We start from the raw sequence: 20,365 nt of genomic DNA, 5'->3' as shown, positions 1-20,365 counted from the left end.
CCACCAACCCGCACTAGGCCAGCGTGGTAAACTAGACCTAAACCCTTCCTTCATTGGAAGGAGACCCGTGCCCCAGCAGTGGGGACGTGATGGGTCGTGATGATGATGATGATTATACGGCCTTTTCTTTTTCTTACAATATGCATACCTAAGTGACCCTTCCTTCCACAGCGAATGCGTCGAAGGCCAAGACGGTCTGACGACGTGGGTGTGCCAGTCGGACCCCTGCCTCGTCAGCGGGGAGGTGCTGGCCAGGGTCCAGCAGCGTGGCGGCAGCTGGCGAGCCTACAACTACACACAGTTCCAGGGGAAGAAGTTGAAAGATGGCCTGGTTTATTATCTAGGTGAGTTGTCCAGCAATGTACAGTCAGCTGTATAAGTAGCTGTTAGGGTTTCTGATTTCTCGACCTGTTTTCGTTCTCGAGCTTCGAGAATTCTCGAGCCCAAATTCTCGAGTCTTCTCGAGTCTCGAGCTTTTCTAAGAAAACCTTTAGAAAAAAGCCTTAATTAAAAAAAAACCACTAAATCTCCTTTTTTTTACTTTGTCAACTTAATCACAAAGAAAATACTTTACTAATACTCATAATTAGCTGTCTAGCTAGCTACTAATTACTAGTACAAGGTGGGCCAAAAGTAATCACCCTATTGGATGTTGCTCTCATTTGTGCAAATGGCCGCCAATTTCAAATCAGTTTTGATATTGGTGGACTAGACAACTGTAGAATACAAGTTCAGAGGCCGTGGAGTGATATACTCCCCAAGAACGCCGAATATAATGGTGTTTATTAAGTTTTCGTTCGCCTTTTTTTCGTTTTATCTGTCATTTTTCCCTGAAATATCGCCCGATTTAACCGTTTCAGACAGTTGTTCTGCGGTTTTTTGCAGTCCCGTGTTTATGTAAATAAACTCGTGTCTCTTGAAGCCCTTAAGGACAACATTTGACACGAGTGCGAGAATCTCTCGCCCGAGAAGTTTTCGCTGTAGTGATGAGAAATGCCATAAAACGAGCCCGTATGGCAATCAATTGTGACGGCGCCCATTTGGCCGATATCATCATCTCGACTTTACCAATAAAATTGTAAAGGTTCAAATAAACATAATAAAAAACAGAATCGAAGTTTTTCATTTAGAAAAAAATGAGAGCCAAACAACATCGGATGACTTCTTTTGGTCCATCTGAACTAAGAAACAGTAGATACGAGTAGTAATAGTTACTACTACGTTATCTTTTTAATCATTCATTGGTATTATCAGTACAGCACTAGCTTCAATGGAGATGAAACATAATAAATCATAATACACGCACATGGTATGCGTTTGTGTTGCTAAGCGGCGCAGGAAAATTCGAATTGAATATCCTTAATTTTTATCTCAAAGCTCGAGAAATTCTCGAGTCTTCAGATTTTTTTCTCGTCTCGAACCAAGCCGAATTTCTCGAATCTTCTCGAGCTCGAGAATTCTCGAGCAGAAACCCTAGTAGCTGTATACACTTTTGTACCTTGTCAAACTCACAAACTGTCTATTAAAACATTGTCAGTTTTATGGTTTTTAGTTTTCTACATTTTTAGTTTTATGTACAGTGCTCCAAAATTAATAATGGGCATAGAAATCTTTGATAGATCGGTTGTTTTCGATTATGTAACACATGATATTGACTCCTATTTCTTTCGAACAAGGTGCAAAATGCAAGTGTTTTTTTTAAGGCTCTTACGATTTAATTATTCGGGTGTGAAGATCTGCATGTGCATTATTAATTTTGGACAAGTGTAGATAGTTTGACAAGAAACAAAAGTGTATAGCTACTTATGTAGCAGACCGTACATGTAGTGGTAGTCTTTCATCCAGCCAAAGGATGCCTGGAAGAGATGATTGGGAGAAGCCTATGATCAGCATGGGATAGGGGTCATTTTTGCAGACAGATAACATTTATTTATGTAGAGATGTTTACAAAAATAACGGTACGCTGCAAATTTTTCGACGTAAAAAACCTTGCGACATAAAATATAGGTACATAAAAATAGAAACTTTATAGACCCACATAAAATCTGCACCTACCAATACCACACACAACGCCAGACTACCTAATTTATTATTCTAATGAAAACACAAACATATTTATTAAATTCCATATTAGTCACAATGAGAACCTTTCAAATACCAATACCGTTACAAAATAGCCAATAATGGTGACCGATGTGACGTCACCGTGGTCACGACAGCATGTGACATCGATCCATCGATCATTCTTTATCCAATGGGTAGGTAACATTACCTAACGACGTGGTGAAACGATCACTTAGAGTGCTTTCAGGGCCTATTATAGGCGCCCTACAGCCACAACATGAATTCGATTTTGGATAGGAATACTTAGTTAGTGTCTAACTTACTACATTTAAGCCTGATTCACATATCACACACTGAGTTTTCACAGTCTTTGAGGCCCATGCTGTGGACTATATTACGTGCTGCTAGCCCTTCTGGATTGTGCTTACCTACCTATCGTGTTGCAAAAGTGGGATTCTCGGGGAGTCATTCTGAAAAACTCAGTACTTACCTGATATGTACATATATCCTTTTTGTTACACCCTTAAATTTATACTTACCACATATGTACAATCAGCTGCATAAGTAGCTATACACTTTTGTTCCTTGTCAAAATACATACTAAACAAAACGTCAATGTGTAAATGAATGAATTGGCAGTTAGTGAGTTTGACTAGGTTCAAAAGTGTATAGCTACATATGCAGCTAACTGTACTTATATACCTATGTTAGATATATACATACAGTTACCCGTAGCTCAGTTAGCACAAGATCAAGGTTCAATCTCAATTGTCGTGTGGTTCATTTAGAATTAAATAGATTCGTCACGACAAATTGGAATGACTTTATCATACCTTATTTACATACAAAATGATTCAATCATATGATTTGACCTCTACAACCTGACAAATACGGATTAACATGATTGGTTTGGTTTTATCGATCTATCTTTGTAAATCAATTTTAAATAACAATCGTTTTTCTGTTACCCATTCGTGCTTAGTGTCAAAGCGTATTTACATAAATAAATAAGCTTTATTTACTTTAAGAACTTTAGAAACGAATTCTAAATTCGCGGAAGCAAGTTCATTAAATAAATAAATATGAGGGGACATCTTACACACGGCCATCTGACTCCAAGCTAGGCAGTGCCCGTGATGGTATGGGTAGATAAGGTATCGGACACATGCAAAGTACAACAGGTACGACACAAACAAATAAATCTCAAAACCCAAGTACTTACAAATATCTGTCTTTAAAAAATGAATTGTTATTATTAAATATCTGCCCCTGCTGGGAATAGAACCTGGGACCTTCGGCATAGTAGCGAGATTCACTAACCACTACCTATAGCTACAGTATAACATTCAGTCGTCATTGATTTTCCAATGGCAAGGGTACTGATAAAATTTCACTTTGTATGTATGTATGTTTAAACAAAACTGAAAGTACGTAGAGAGATACAATTTCACAATAAAATAAGACGCTTTAAAGAAAGTGTTAAGTGTTAACGTGTGTGTCACAAAAGTGAAAGTAGAGCACTCACGGAATAACAAATGAGATAATTGACAACTTAATAGATGAATACTTAAGTAGGATTAAGTTTAATCCTTCCCAGTTAATGTAGATGATGCCACGAGATAAAAACATCTTAAACATTTTTAGAATCGCTCGCTAACATCCAATATTATCTGGTAAGTACTTAGAGATTGCTTTAAGCAATAATAATTTATACTGTTTTATGGTAAAGTGTGTATTAGTAAAAAAATACAGATTTTACCATGAAACAGTCATCTTTAACTCTTTAACATCTTTACCATTTTTAACAAAATTTGAAAATACTGTAACGTTTTTATTTAGTATGTTTTGATACGCAATTAAATGAATTAAAATATTGCAGACCTTTTCCCTTTTTGGAGTAATTTAGCACGGATATGTAACTGGATCTTTTTCATTGCTCGTAAGAGTCGCTTTGTTTGCTTTCTGAAAGTGGACTGGTTGGCTGATACCAAGGCATTCTTGCATTTCGTGAAAGGTTAAGAGTGATAAGGATCTTTGAGGAAAAAACTGGATTACTAACAATGTAGGTTTTGTCGTGTTTTGCTTGCACTGATGGCCTACTTTAGGTGGTCACATGGTTTTTACAACCAAAATGGATTACAATATCTTAATTTTATTGGGAAAGCATGCTTTCCATTTTTGTTTTTATGATTGATAAAATTTAAAACTTTAAACTTCTCGCTCTTAATGATTTCATAATACAACATATGAAAGAAGGGCAGAGGTAGGTACCGATGGCAGGCTACTACTCAGACCACCGATGGTATCTTCTTCTTGCGCTAGACTTATCCTTAGCATCGGCTCTTAACCTCAAATATGGTAGGTATATTTATATTAATTAACCCTACCTTTACCTTGCCTGACAAAATTTCACCCTTCTTTGTTAACAATCATCATCATCACGATCCATCACATCCCCACTGCTGGGGAACGGGGCTCCTTCCAATGAAGGAAAGGTTTTCATCATCATCAGCCTATAGCAGTCCACTGCTGGATGTAGGCCTCTCCCAAAGCACGCCACTGGATGCGATCTTTAGCTTTCCACATCCAATCATATCCAGACACATTTCGCAAGTCGTCACCCCATCTAGCCGGAGGGCGTCCCACACCCCACACTACGTTTGCCAAGTCGCGGCCTCCACTCCAGAACACGTTTACCCAATCAGTCATCGGTTCTTCGACAGATGTGACCAGCCCACTGCCACTTAAGCTTACTAACTCCGTGAGCTATGTCGGATACTTTAGTTTGACGGTTTTAGGCCTGTTAACAATTCAACTTCCTAACCTAAAACCTTACCCCCAGGAACGCTCCCGCTCAGCCGCGAGACCCAGCGCATGGGGGCCATCCGGTACAACAAGGAGCCCGACTACCCGGCGCACTTCGACAGCCGCAGTCGCTGGCCGCGGTACATCTCCCCTGCGCGTGACCAGGGCTGGTGCGGCGCTGACTGGGCCGTGACACTCGCTGATGTCGTCTCTGATAGGTATACCTAGGTTCAGCATTATCCTCATAAACAGCAAGTAAACGGGTGTCATGATAGAATAACCTACAAAAAGCGCACCTGAAACAAAATGGCGGCCAAATGCATTTCACAACAAAATGGCGGACGAATGACAAGAGAGCATAAGGAGCGCGTTGGCGGATAGGCGGATAGCGACCAAGCTAGCATTTATGAACGAATGACAAGGTTGCATTATTTTGACAAATAGCGGCTGAGCGGCATAGCGCTCGTAACTATTAGGATCAAAATCTGAAATAGTGAAAAAATAGCTAAATACTACATTACAGTAATTCATCTACATTTAGTTAAATAGGTCATAGTTTACTGTAAGGAATAGAAGATACTTTACTCTCGAAAAATTTAGTTTCAAAACTAAAACAGAAAAAGTTCAACAGTTCTTGGAAATTTCATGAAAGATTCATAAATTTTGCTGTAGCTGCACACTACACTGCCTATTCGTGTTCAGCTCTGTGAAAATGATAGAACAACTGAAATACAACCTAGGTTTTTCAAATGATGCAGCAAAGAACTTCAGTACGACTAAAAATAAACGCTAATGGCCCTCGGTGTCACTCAGAAAGTGAAGAGATGAGGGTGCAGGTAGAACACTCAGAACTCAGAAGTTTTATAATCATTTCGAGAATTTTACTGCGGGCATGGTACGGTTTAGGTACTTATATTACATGTAGGATGTAGGTAAGTATGTCCTAACGAGACCAAAGATGAGTCGTTTAATGATAAACATAAGTAGTTAATTAACAAAACCAGGGGATACCAAAATAATTAGTGCGATGAATCCGTAAAGGAAGGAAAAGCACTAGAAAATGTGAATAATCCAAAACTGGAATATTAGCCAATAAATCATAACTAAATTCTTCTTAATTTTCCTGTTTTTGTTATGCTACATTTTTAAGCCTTATTAGGATTTGATGGCATTACTTAATTAGATTTAATTTACCCATAAAATTTTATATCCATGGAGGTACTTAGGTAGGTACTCTATGGTGATGGTGATTAAGCATCCTATAGGTAACTAGTAGGTACTGCGGAATAATTCAGTAGGATATAGGAATGCATGAAAGATGACGTCGGACTATTTAATTTTGTATTCAGTGAGTAGGTAGTTCCATGATCCGTGTAGCTAGAAATCGCTTTCGATGATGCTGATTCACCCAACTGGTGGCAGGTAAGATGGTCACCTCAAGGTTCGCGATCCACTTTATAGTTCCTTAGTTAGTCTGTCGTAGCCATAGACCAATGCAGATAACGGGGTGGTAAACCCGCACTTTATGGTCGTAGACACGTAGCTATGTGCAGAAAAAACTTATTCGCTTTTGCCTTTCTCCAGAAAGTTATGCTGAATCACCCTCATCTGCCACCAGGTTCGCGATCCAGTCCAACGGCGCCGAGACACTAGCGCTGAGCCCGCAGGTGTTCCTGTCGTGCAACCGCCGCGGCCAGCAGGGCTGCCGGGGAGGGCACATCGACGTGGCCTGGAGCTTCGCTAAAAGCCATGGGTATGTGGAAGATAACTGTCTTATGTTGGGTCTATTGGATAGTCTGCTATTTCTGCTGTGTTCTCATTTTGCTCGTGTGATGTGGAATGAAAGTGGTTTTGGAGTGGAGACCACGAACAGGAAACCGTGTGGAAAGCTCTCTGGACCGCTTGACCGACGCCTTAGATAGGTAGGCAGTAGTGGCTGGATGCGGAAGAAGGCCTTAGATAAGCGGTAGTGGCTGGATGAGGATGGCCGAAGACAGAGTTATGTAAGCTACTTATGGTAGAGGCCTATGTTCAGCAGTGAAGGATTTCGATTTACGATTATCTCTGTCAAGTCTCCAATGATGCTCAAATTTACAGGAGCCGAACTAAAAGGTTAAAAGTAGGTAACTACAAAGATTCCACTAGACAGCAGAGTCATCTAAACGCAATTGCCAGCAGAGTCATCTAATCTTACAATAACATGTGGTGATTAAAGGGCTGTCTGTCTGTTCTGAATTCCTCTATCTACTTCCATCTCAACCCAACTTCCTCCAAACAGCCTAGTCGACGAGGAATGCCTCCCCTACGTGGCCAACGTGACCCGGTGCCCGTTCCGGCCCCGCCACGACCTGGTCCAAGATGGCTGCCGGCCGCGCAACCCTCAGCGCACGTCGCGCTACAAGGTGGGCCCGCCCAGCCGGCTGAAGCGGGAAGAGGATATCATGTATGACATCATGGAGTCCGGGCCGGTTCAGGGTGAGTTGGTTAATCGTCATCAGATGTAAGGGTTTCGCAAACAAGAGACGTATCCGTGGATATAAGTAGATCTCTTATAACAGAGGACAAAAGTCCTCGTCTGTGCGGCCTGCACAATCATTAAATCATGAGATGAAGATAGGCTATTGTAGGGTATTTACCTAGGTATATAAGAAAGCAGAAGGAATCGGTAGATTCATATTCATGATATGCCTATGTCATAATATTGCGCCATTTACGCGATTCTAAGTAGGTATTATATTATCCGACGGGGTGGTAGTACCTGCACCTGGCTCCATCAAGAAGTCAAGACAGATGAGGCTTCAACCAATATCAAGTCTAGTAACTAATAATAATCTTAAGGAAACTAAATGTAGGTAAATACTTTCCTATAAAGTTCACACACTATCTGAGTCTGAAATTCACTAGATAACACGCTAACATTGCAAACATGGCTGACATTGATACCGATTCTGAATAACCCATAAGCAATCTACATAGAAAACTTGACAAATTTCCTGTAAACATTGATAAGCCGTTATCATTATCAGTTATCAGCCCTTAGTGCAAAACAAATTTATTAAAAATCACTACGAAATACTCAAGTATGCCGTAGATAAGTGTAACGGTAAATATTCGTGTTTAAGTAGTTCATGGAAATGACATTGGTCTACAGGAATGTTCCCAGCACTTGTGTCAATATTTTTTTGGACTTTTCATGAAGCTACAGACAGTCATTGTATACTTACTCATTATTTTAACAATATCAAGAACACATTGTTAGACAAGTTAAACACCATCAGCATGTCTATCAGGCAAGCCATTACCGGTCGGTTACAAACACTAGAGCCAGTAGGTACTTACCTAAACACTAGAGAAATCTGTCAGGTTATAGCGTCATCTCTGACTGCCCGGCCGGACGTAAGTATAAAGGGTACGGTCGGTTCAATAATAATAATAATAATAATAATAATAATAATAATCTTTATTTGCACACCATGAAACATAACTTAAATTTAACTTAATTAACATATATACATGCACAAATGGCGGTCTTATCGCTAAGAGCGATCTCTTCCAGACAACCGTTATAGATAAAAAGTTAAACATTGGAAAAGGGCACTTAGGTGTATTTAATAATTACGAAATTAACAACTAAAAACAAACAAAATTATTGAACACATAAAATACATATATATAATTATAAATACATACATAAATAAATATATAACAATAATAAAATAAAATAATATATATTATAAATATATATTAGCTCTGACAATTTAAATAACTAAAATAAAAAAAATAAAAAAATTTAACTAAGACTCAACTTGTTCTTCAAGATAATGACTTTTGATCATACGTTTAAAAGACGCAGGAGATGGCGCTTGCCTTATATTTAAAGGGAGAGCGTTCCATAGTTGGATGGCTTGGACTGTAAAAGAGTTGGAGTAAAAAGAAGTTGTATGGGGCGGAATATTTATTCGAAGATTTTCAGTGGAACGTAGATTTTTATTGTGTGTCGTGAAGCGAAACTCGAAACGTTCCTTAAGGTATGAAGGTGAAGACGGATTAAACAGTATCGAATAAAGCAGAGAGAGAATATGTGTATTCCGGCGAAGGCGAATAGGGAGCCACTTGAGTTTACGACGAAATTCAGAAACATGGTCATATTTGCGTAATCCATATATGAACCGTATACAGACATTTTGAAGTCTCTCAAGTTTATTTAATTGCTCTTCAGTTAAATCAAGATAGCAACTGTCGGCATAATCAAGAATAGGGAGAAGGAGAGATTGTGCGAGCGCAATTTTGGTGGCTGTTGGGAGAAAGTTCCGCAGTCTGCGCAGACAAGCTGCCGAAGCAAACACCTTCCGACTAACCTCTCCCACTTGCGCCATCCATGTCATACAGCTATCCATAATGATGCCCAAGTTTTTCACTTTTTTACTATACTCAATACGGACGCCATCAAATAGGACTGCTGGCAGCTGTCCGTAATCGAGTTTTGATAGTAGACGAGAACTTCCTAAAATGATGACTTGGGTTTTTGATGGATTTACTTTTAGTCCATAGTTATAACTCCACTCTGAGATTCGGTCTAGATCACAGTTAGTGTCATAAATGGCATTATGCAATTCAGATGGAGAAGCAAGGGAATAGATCTGAAGATCATCTGCATAAAGGTGGTAGGAAGAAGTTAAATTATCAGAAATACTATTTATGAAGATGGCAAAAAGAAGCGGAGACAGCACGCCACCTTGCGGGACACCAGCCAGGGTATTGCACCACTGTGAGTCAGAGTCCTCAATACGAACTCGTTGCCGGCGTCCGTGCAAGTAACTACGAAACCAGTCAATTACCGTTGGAGATACGTTAAGAGATCGCAGTACCCCGAGGAGGATATCAAAATCTACTGCATTGAATGCGTTACTGAAGTCAAGTAGTGACAGAATAGTCAGCTGACCATTTTCCATGCCTAGGCGAACATCGTCTGTGATTTTAACTAGTGCTGTGACTGTGCTGTGCCCAGGTCGGAACCCAGATTGATATTGGTTCATTAGGTTATTTTTCACTAGAAAATCACTGAGCTGTCGATGGACGAGACGCTCAAGTACTTTGGATAGGAAAGGGAGGATGGAAATGGGGCGGTAGTCGGACATAGTGGGATTGGGTTTTTTAGGTAACGGAATAATCTGCGCCTCTTTCCAGGTGGATGGAAATGTGTTGGAGGAGATAGAGGAATTGAGGATGTGGGTTATGACTGGAAGGATAATATCAATTATGGGAAGAATCATTTTACGACTTACACTGTCACTACCGACTGCATTCGAAGTAATTGATAGGATGCTTTTCTTAACGTCACAAGCAGTAACTTGACTAAAATTGAAAGGAGTAAAGTCAGGAGTTGGCATTGAGGAGAGGTGATTAAGAGTTCTTTGCTTGGTACCACTATCCATGGCTGAAACAGAGGTGAAGTGTTTATTGAGACTATTCAAGTCTAAGTCTTGAGGGATCGAATCAGAACGTGATTTGCCAACTCCCAGTGACCTAAGAAAATTCCAAACTTTGGCCGGATCTCCGTTCTGGACGGCATCATGGATATGGCGTCGCTGTGCATCCCTACACACCCTATTGCAGTGATTTCGTAATTCTATGTACCTTGTCTTGTTCTGAGCTGAAGCCTTCATTTTGTACCGGGATTTGGCTGCTGCTTTTTGGTTAAGGAGACATTTTATTTCGTCAGTGAGCCAGGGTGCAGGTAGATGTTTCATCTTTACTGACCTTATGGGTGCATGAACATCATATAGCTCAATGAGGAGAGAGTTGAAGACAGAAATTTGCTCATCAACAGTGCCCGCATTCAGAACAGCGTCCCAATTGACATTCTGTGCATCGCTGTACAGATTGTGTTCGTTCATACCACCAAAATGGCGCTGCAGAAGAATTCTTGATTTTGCCTTAGGGGGGCGTATTTTATAGGAAATATAAATCAAATCATGGTATGAGAAACCATCAGCTCCAAACTGGCCGTGCTTCACAACATGATCTGGGGAAGAAACAAGCGATAGGTCTAACAGAGATGGGACAGAATTAGGATAATGATGTGTAGCACCTGAAGGTAAAATTGTCATATTGCTAGCTTTGACTATGGAAGTGAGGGAAGAAGATCGCAAGTCATTCTTGAGAAGACAGGTGTTGAAGTCACCCATAATAATAATATGTTTATAGTTTGGAATAAAGTCTTCTAAAAGCTTTTCAAATGAATTGAAAAAGTTTACATTTAAGGAATGACTATAATAAACACCTACTAAAACTTTAGTGTGAGACAAGGTTGCTTCGACCAGTAGATGTTCACCAGCACAGTCTGGCGGCGGCTGAGATGACAAATTTACTATTGAGAAAGGAATATGTGAACGTAGGTAAATTGCCACTCCTCCGCCGCGAGAGCCTGTACGGTCATTGCGAATCAGATTGAAACCTGGTAAACTATACGATGCTGAGGAATGGAACGGCTTCAGCCACGATTCGGACACTAAAATAGCGTGAATATGTTTATTAGGGTTCCGCTCATCTGGCATAATCTTTATTGACCAAAACTCATTTCGCATAACTCGTATGGTCTAAACTTTTTTGGCCGAACCATCACTTTGCCAAGACTTATGTGGCATAAGGCTCGTTTCGTCTAAAACTCTTTAGGCACAATCTTTAAACACCTAAGTTTCGTTTGCTCAAATTTATGTTCGTCTATACCTATGTATAATCTTGTTTCTCCTAATGTTATCTTAATAAATAATATATTAAGTATGTAGTAAATGTACAAATTGTGGTATTTTTCTCCTACATCCCGAAAATCATGATATTGTATGATCAAAAAATCGAAAGTTAACGACCAATATAATTATTACAAACCCCATGAGATCGAAACCTAAAAATAGGTGCGACGACGAGCAAAGCGAGGAGGAGCGTGTTAGGTGCACATGTTCATCAAAACCAAAGCGGAGCGCAGCGAAGCGGAGCGGAGCGTTTTCCAAACAGCGGAAACAATACAAGGCACCAGTTTGCGCTATGTAGGGAGACGCTCCGTCAAAGTTAAAGCCAAACGAATATTATTACTTTGTATAAGTAAACCTATGCCATAGCATTATTAGGCTATTCAAGATTTGGCCATACCATTATTAGGCTAAACAATGTTATGCGAAATAACTTTTACCTAAACGAGATTTATGCCATACGATTTTCGGCGTAACGAGACTTTGACCAAACGTTACTATGCAATACGAGATTAGGCAAAAAAATCTTATGCCAAAAAAGGTAGAACCGTTTATTACCATGAAATGTTGCTATCAGTTCAGAATAATGTGCCGGGATACTTTGCGCATTGATATGAACAACATTAAAGTTGTTCAATCCAGAAAAGGTACTACTAAGAAGATCACTAAGTGCGGGTAAGCTTTGGAAACTATCATCACTGTCGGTTTTTTCGATACTGTTTAATTCATCCTCAGATGAAGAGGAAAAAGATTCATAAAAGTTGTCACTATCATTATCAGAGCAAGATAACATTAAATAAATAAGTATATAGTAAATAAATAAAATAATAAAAAATATATATAAATCTACAACTAGTTATAGTGCCACAATCTTATCTGTTCCGGTGGCGACATCGCTGTGATCGAATCCAGTGTTGCTTTCGATTAAATTTTGCCTATTTCTGGTTTAAACGACAATGCATTTCTGCTATTACCTATTGTAATAATTAGGTACATTCATAAGTATAGTACTATAGATAAATCAAAATATAGGGTCGATAGTAAATGAAAGTGGATATATAATATATCAAACGACATTTGTTTCAGTGTAGTTCTGAATATGTTCTGCTTCTGATATAGGAGATTAAATCTAGATTACAATGCTATAGGTAATATATGTGGGTCGTGGGAATAACGAGATAGATAGACTTAAAAAAAACAATTAATTAAGTATTATTATTTTTATTATTTTTGAACACTTTATTTTACATTTTCTAAAGTAACAAGAAACAATAGCATACAATTAAAATAAATTCAGACAGTGTGCAAAGGCTAATACATCATCATCATCATCATCTTGACCCATCACGTCCCCACTGCTGGGGCACGGCTCTCCTTCCAAAGGCTAATTGCCAAAAAGCAATTTCTTTCAGCCAACTCTTGATTGGTTGGGAAAACAATGACATGTCATAAATCATCATTATTTCGTCTAAAATCGCTGCAGGTGCGCGAAGTTCTTCTTGGTATAGGTACTGCCTAAGATTTAAAGTATCATGTCATGTCATCACACCTATAATCAAAGAAAAATAAAGATTATATAATTTTCATCACGAGTATCATCACGACTCATCCCGTCCCCACTGCTGGGGCACGGGCCTCTCTGGAAAATATTACATAAAATTACATGGAGTATATGGGTAAAATTATTCGTCATATTTGGCAACACTAACCTGTAGCCGCTGCAACTCGTTCTTCCAATTTTTCAAACGGAATTAAAGGCGCCTGAATACGTTATTCTTCCTGCATAAAAGCCAATATATATAGTACTACTTTTCTTGCATTACATTACAGCGCTTTTGGTAGTATTTCACCCAGAAAAACAAATTAAATAACAACAATTGAAATTGACAACTCAAATAACGCACAGAGTATGAAATGACGTTTGACAAGACGTTTCGTTAGTTGCACATTTTGACCACCGGAACAGATAAGATTGTGGCACTATACTAAACTATTTTTATAAAGTTCTCATCTGCCAGTTATTGTTACTTTTAAATATATAATTTAACTAAATTGATGAATAATTATTCTAAGCTACTCGATATAAGTTCAAAAGCGTAAGCATATTAAATTTACATATAACGGAACGTGACTTACAGGATCTCAAAACAATGAATTTAACTACCAAGAAATGCAGTCTGTGAACAGTTTGGAATGACAGTTGCACGAAATTGACGTTGACACTTAACACAAACAAACAAAACAGTGACACAAGTTTACAAAAAGTTTGGTTACCTGCAAATCTGCAAATAGATTATAAATATCACGATATAACGCAATAGAGAAAAAAAAAAGCCTACTATGCCTAAACTTACTACCTATTACTTCTTCGACGCCCTCTGCGGCCTTACTGACGCAGCCGCTGGCTTGTCTGCCACCTTGCTGCTGGTGGGTTTCGAGGCCGCGGCTCCGCCGGCGCCGTGCTGCTGCGTCGCCGGACACACCTGGTTGAGCTCAGCCAGCGTCACGACGCGGCTCTGCTTGCCGTCGGCTCCCTGCACCACCACGCAGCCGTCCCGCGTCCAGCAGCGCGCCACGCCGACCCGCTGTCGCGCCGCCATGAACACATCGTGGCGGGTCTTCGTGAGGAACTCGGACAATGTGAACCCGCTGCCCTTCAGTTTCGCCTTGGAGAACCAGACCTTTGTTCTTGTGGGATGATCCTTGAACTTAAGTAGGATGGGCCTAGGCTTGTCCCTGGGGCGTCCCATCCGGTTGCAGCGAGCGATATCATTGGCGTTGAGGAATCCCGGGTCCTTGATGTAGCTTGTGATGGCCTTAACTGCTGCATCTGCGGTAGCCTCATCCTTCTGCTCCGGGACACCATGCAGCAGCAACATCTTCCTGCGGCCGTGCATGTCTATGCGGTCCAGGCCCTTCGCGAGCATCTTCACTTGCTGCTGCAGACTATTCAGTGCTGTGGTGATGAACTGACGGAAGCTCTGGAACTCTGCGGCCAATCCAGATGTTGTTGTGGAAGCGGGGGTCTTGTGCAGCTCCTCGTGGAAAGAGTTCATTCTAGTGTTAAACATGTCCATCATCTCACACATAGACTGTTTAACCTCTTCCATTGTGTTGATGTGTCTAGGGTGTTAAGTTGTGCTGGTTTTACGGAGATAACAATTACTGGCAGGTATTTTATGTCAAACTATCATATTATGTAATTTTATTTCTTTAAACTGTTATTTATTATTTTAATTAAATTTATTAATTGTAGTATATGTGTACTTTTTTTCACACCTACCGCCCAAAAAATAACAATACATCACTCGAGGATCGAAGTATTGAAATTGAACCGGACCACTGAGGTACCACTCACCTACACAAATAAGGAGGATCTACTCTAATAGGGACGGCCCCAGATACGGCTGAATGCTACCAACCTAAAAAAATATCCTCATTATTTTTTTTCTTACTAGCAATCCTGACGGTCCACCAAGACTTCTTCCACTACCGGGACGGCATCTACCGGCGCTCGCACTACGGAGACAACAAGTTGCAGGGGCTCCACGCCGTGAGGATCGTGGGCTGGGGCGAGGACCAAGGGGACAAGTACTGGGTAAGTCTCCAGGGATACACGGGGCTCAAGACGTGCGACAAGACGTGACAAAAGTTCGCCGTCGCGCTCACTCTCGAAGCCGCGGGATGTAAACTTTTGTCACGACTTGACGTGCTTGTCCTGTGCCACGTGCTAGCCCTTCTGATGGTCTAAAGGTGTGGGTAAAGAGTCTGCAAGTGTAGCTCAGGCTGTGAACCTGCTACCGACCGGAATAAGGAGGAACTAAATTCGAAATGCTCTTTATTATCAAACATGTTTTTGGAGCCCTATAGACCCTATAGTAGAGATCCGCTAAGATGTATCTGCATATAGCTTGATATGTTCGGTCCAATGACCTCTGATTTCATCAAACATGTCATTCACAAGATCACAAGGTGTCCAGTCATAAATTGCGATACAAAACAAGATATTACATCGGTGTTATCTGATAAAATATTTTTTGTGCAAACAATAGGTACTACGTCAGTCGCCAAAAATTCGCATCAGGATTATAAGTTGTTTCTGTTTGAGTAAGACATACCTTTAGAACGGTCATACAAGATTCATCAGAGTAGAATATAACTTGGTACATAGTCAGTCAATTATTATAATAGGTACTTATAGTTACTTCCATTCCAAACATAAGCCTCTACCAAAAACTGCCGGAACCTCTATGCAGGGCCTTCTCAATCAACCACTACCTGTCTTTAAGTTGTACCTAAATCCCACACTACATTTATGTATAAATAAGTACCTGCTGCCTATAACCACCTCCGACACATTTGTAATCAACACTGTCAGTTTAGTTTGCAGATTTAATAGCTGTATTGGTACGAGTACCAATTTATATTCCTCGACATCTCCTAATTCAAACCGACGTAACCTATTCCTAACCATAAAATTCTCAATTCCAGATCGTAGCCAACAGCTGGGGCCCGGAGTGGGGTGAAAACGGCTTCTTCCGCATCGCTCGAGGCGTCAACGAATCCGGGATCGAATCCTTCGTGGTGACCGTCCTAGTGGAAGTCATCGAGGCTAACCGAAGGAAATAACCTCTCAAGCAACTCGTCACGCCCTGTGTGGCCAGGCGAGTCGTCAGAACGAGGCATGGCTGGATTGTGCTAAACACAACGCGTTATAGAACTTGAGTGCGATGTTTGTGAGAATAGATTTGCGCGTGGTGCTATTTCGTTGGGGCGAATGTAGATGGCGCTGATTGATAAATTTGTGGTGTGTCTTAATCTCGGAATATTTATGGTTTTTGCATGGAAGTAGAAAATCTACTTCCATGGGTTTTTGTTTAGTTTTTTTACGATTTGATCGAAATATTGTGGTGAAATTACGAAATGGATTGGTGAGACCAATGATTTGAGTATACGATTGTTTTTTGTGTTTTATATAACGATTAATTTAGGCGAACATATAATCGAAATCATGTAATGTAGGTCAGTTAATAAACAAAACAAGTTTTGTAAATTTACTGTAGTCGAAACGAAACTCACCAGCGAATTTGGAAGAATTTTGGTAAAAATAAGAAAAAATAAACCGGTTAAGAACCAAAAGAACGCTAACTCACTACCATGGTTTAGTTTATAGTTAAATTAGAGTATGATCTCCAAATAATTGTGAACTTATAAATAAATCATATTATTTTCACGACAATTCTAACCATTATAACATAGTATAGGTACATATAAGGCCATGATCTGTCGAAATCCAATTTTAATGCAATGCTACCTGACGGGGTGGTCAGGTCTCTAAGACCCATACTATTCAGCAGGTCTTGTACAGGTTTGTTAGATTGTCAGAAACTATAAAAGTTTACGTACAAAAGTTTTCGTCTCACATACAAAAGGCGCCTCTAGCGGAAACTATCATGCAACTTTTGACAGATAATGTATGCACATGACAGAATAAAACGTAAACTTTTATAGTTTTCAAAAATTGCAAAACCCGTACTAGAGGCCCTGACGGTGGTCAGGTCTCTATGACTCATACTATACAGTTAGCTTCATTAGTAGCAAACCTATTTGTTTTTCCTTGTCCAACTCATAAACCGTCATAGTTTCACGTAATGAATACCAGGTATGTGAGTTTGACAAGGTACAAAACTGTATAGCTACTTACAAAGCTGACTGTGCCAAAAAAATAAGGACTATTTAATAAGAAGTAGCTTAGCATATGTATACACAACTGCCATGTAATTATTGCTTGATAGAAAATAAAAAAGTATTTGAATAACAAAGTAAAATAATTTTATTACTTAAATGTTTTGTCTACAACTAGTCTTAGGTTCATAGTTAATTATTAACTACAAGTGATTGTAGATTTAATACAAGTACTTACTCGATCTTATAACAGAAGAATGTTGGTAAAATTAATAAGTACTTGTATGGTATATTACATACATACAGTCAGCTTCTGAAGAAGCTATATTATTTATTTTTATACAATTACATTTTGCAACAAATCGCCTACTCATTTCAACAAGGTACAAAAGTATACTTATAATGATGTAGCTAGTAAGAAAGCTGACCGTATTTCATGTCTCAATATTAAGCCTTTTATTTCTTTGACTCACACTTCGTTAAGTTTACCGATAAATGCAGTAAATTATTAGATCAATGCAGTTTTTATCAATAAGTAGGTACTTATATTAATGTTACATTTCGGATATACATGAAACCTTTCAAATTTGGAACTCAAATAAAAATTTATAAATATTGCACTTTTTTGAAAACAGCTAGTGCCAGAGGTAGCAGACTTTTTAATAAAATTTAAAATTCGCCAAACTCAACATTAGGTAAATTTTAACTATAGCATATATTTATTTTACTTACAATGTACTTACTAAACTACTTATCTAATTAAGGAAATAAACTTATATTTTTAACTTGTGTTTTTCATTTAAAAACAATTTTTGTCGATAGATGGCATTATTCTACAAATTCATTGCACATGTATGCATAAAAAGGGTAAGTATGAAGTTTTTTTAAAACATAGTAAATTACAGCACTAAAAAGGCACTCCTCTGGTCGAAATCACTATTCTTCAACCAGCCACTGTAGGAAACAAGCTCTTTGTTCTACCTCTTTCCTAAATATTTAGATAGGTATCAGAAGTAATTTCACATATTGTAAAATTATAAATGTAACATTGTAAATGTATTATTATTGTGTACCTTTCGGCTTACAATGCCTTTATTAGAACACCTTATATTTGGGAATGTCATATCTTCAAGTAAAAGTCATGCAAAGAGAGAAGCTTATAGTAAATACTAACTGCTAGGTGGCTGGGAGGTTTTTTTCTGGCTCTCAGCCTTTTGTTTGGCTGCTTTTGCTACATTTCCTGCCCTTGTCTGTAAAAAAAAATATTTAATATATTAGACATTGCACTTGGTTGGATAAGTAAGACCATAAGGTCATAAATGCCGAGTTGCAGAAAGTAACATTAAGCTAATGTTGGCATTAAATCTGTCTGTCTCTTTCTGTCCATATACTGTAAGGCATCAATATATTTAATGCCGACATAGGCGTAAAGTTCTTTTGTGCTCAGCATTAGTCAGATGGACTTGATTTTAAATAGTGCAATAAAAGTATGAATAAATAAATACCTGTAAGGATTGCACCCTCTTGTGTAAGCTCATCATTGAATTAGATATGGAGGACAGCTTCTCTCTATTTGTAGCTATATCCGCTAGCTGAAAATAAAAAGACAAATAATCATTCGACTGATACTAATAACAGAACTTGGCTAAAACGGCTTTTAATATTATTTAGCTTCAGTAATAACCTGTGTGACATGAAAATGTCAAAGTCAAAGTCAAATTTTTTTATTCATCGTACAAATATAAAATTTTCTGATGAACGTCAATTTTTACAAATTACTCTCCGTTCGGATAAGGGGGGGCTCTTTCTGTCTAAGGAGAAGAACGGAGGCAAGAAACTCCTGAGCCAAGAAACTCCTGAGCCAAATGGTGCAGTGCTAGTTATAGTTCGGTTCAAACAACTTGATAGTTACTGGAGTATGCTTATATTCCTTCAAACTAAATTAGCTTTCCTGGCTTTCTAGTAACTTATAAATGACAAGGCTGTTTATTCTGGGTGGTCGCTCTCTAAAATTGATGAATGAACGAAGATGAATTGTCACATAATCAGTATGCTTAAAACAACAAGGATCAGCGGTTGTATACATCACCGTGACCCCTCAGATGTCACAGTGGAAAGCTTACCAAGGCATCTAAAGTAGCATCATTCTGTAAATCCTCAAGTTTCCTCCTCTCGGATGTGATTATAGCATGGACTGACTCTTGCCTTTCTCTGAAAACAAAAATAATTTAAATACTGCTAACGCTAGAATATAAAGGTTTTTTTCTATTTTATATTATTGGTTGTTTCTAAAATGTTAAATTAATCTGTTGCATCCCCGGGGAAGCTGAGACAGTAAAAGTGTATTGTGTCTCGGGCAATTCTTAAAAACATAGACTAAAGATGGTACTATGTGAAGAAAACATTGTGAGGAAACCTGCAAATCTAGATATAGCACATCTAGATATGTGAACCCACCAACCCGCAGTGGACCAGCGTTGTGGGAAATGGTCCAAGCTTAGGAAGGCAGTTAAGACCTTGGGGATATGCACAAAGGTTCCACTCGAGAGAGCCAGGTGCAGGTACTTACACCCCCACAGAGAATAGAATAGAATAGAATAGATGGTACTATTTCAGAACCTCATTGATTTAACCAAAAGTAGATGAAGATGATGAATGAGAAATAGGTTAGTAACTTACGTTAACTCTTTCAAGTGCGTGTTGATGGTCGCTAGGGGAGGCTCGTACAGTTCCATTATTCCTTTAGCTAGGTTCTGTACAGTCTTTGCATCAGCAAGGTTCACTTCTTCTTTAGAAGGGCTGGAATTCATAGCATAAACAAGCTTGGCAAAATTGTCATGAAATTTTGTTGTGTAAAATGATGTGAATAAATACAAAATAATTACCTTTCCATCTTACAGAGGATAAAAAGACAGTAATAATATTAAATTACTTAAAAGTTTTACGGTATTTTGAGTATTATAGGTACTATTAATTTTCAAATTTATAGTATTGTAATGTAAAAAACAATCTGTTTTGATTTGTTAGGATGGGGTGTGACGGCAGGAAAAAGTATCGATAAA

At 38.8% G+C, this 20,365-nt stretch overlaps 2 protein-coding genes and 1 long non-coding RNA gene across 4 annotated transcripts in view; 2 read left to right on the top strand and 1 right to left on the bottom strand.

Moving 5' to 3' along the window:
- The window catches only part of LOC105395430 (uncharacterized peptidase C1-like protein F26E4.3), a 47,303-nt gene extending 30,851 nt beyond the window's left edge, over nt 1–16,452 (top strand). For both annotated transcript variants that reach the window (XM_048628197.1, XM_048628196.1), the window contains 6 exons: nt 172–344; nt 4,907–5,087; nt 6,488–6,622; nt 7,148–7,344; nt 15,077–15,216; nt 16,110–16,452. In XM_048628197.1, coding sequence (XP_048484154.1) covers nt 172–344; nt 4,907–5,087; nt 6,488–6,622; nt 7,148–7,344; nt 15,077–15,216; nt 16,110–16,247 — 964 coding nt within the window. In that variant the 3' untranslated portion in view covers nt 16,248–16,452. The remainder of the gene's footprint in view (nt 1–171; nt 345–4,906; nt 5,088–6,487; nt 6,623–7,147; nt 7,345–15,076; nt 15,217–16,109) is intronic.
- A 40-nt stretch (nt 16,453–16,492) lies between these two features.
- On the top strand, nt 16,493–18,088 carry LOC125490087. The gene is made up of 2 exons (XR_007267427.1): nt 16,493–16,948; nt 17,177–18,088. It is a non-coding gene; the product is annotated as an uncharacterized LOC125490087 (long non-coding RNA).
- LOC105395428 lies at nt 17,428–20,301 on the bottom strand. Its single transcript, XM_011567382.3, has 5 exons — nt 20,189–20,301; nt 19,983–20,102; nt 19,427–19,514; nt 18,809–18,895; nt 17,428–18,553 (listed from the first exon to the last, which is right to left on the bottom strand). The coding sequence occupies exons 1-5, from the start codon at nt 20,194–20,196 to the stop codon at nt 18,473–18,475; spliced, it is 384 nt and encodes a 127-aa protein (XP_011565684.3). The 5' UTR covers nt 20,197–20,301; the 3' UTR covers nt 17,428–18,472.
- Nucleotides 20,302–20,365: the final 64 nt, after the last annotated feature.

This window comes from Plutella xylostella, chromosome 20 (genome assembly GCF_932276165.1).
Source record: "Plutella xylostella chromosome 20, ilPluXylo3.1, whole genome shotgun sequence".
NCBI classification, from domain to species: domain Eukaryota; kingdom Metazoa; phylum Arthropoda; class Insecta; order Lepidoptera; family Plutellidae; genus Plutella; species Plutella xylostella.
Note: the sequence above shows the minus strand (reverse complement) of the source record. Positions and strands in the feature narration are given on the sequence as shown.

Excerpts from the sequence above, each read along its gene's own strand:
- LOC105395428 (XM_011567382.3), bottom strand. Across the intron at positions 18,896-19,426 it reads ATGCTACTTTAGATGCCTTG|CTAGCGGATATAGCTACAAA; the intron begins GTAAGCTTTCCA and ends TTTTATTTTCAG. Across the intron at positions 18,554-18,808 it reads AGAGGGTGCAATCCTTACAG|ACAAGGGCAGGAAATGTAGC; the intron begins GTATTTATTTAT and ends TTTTTTTTACAG.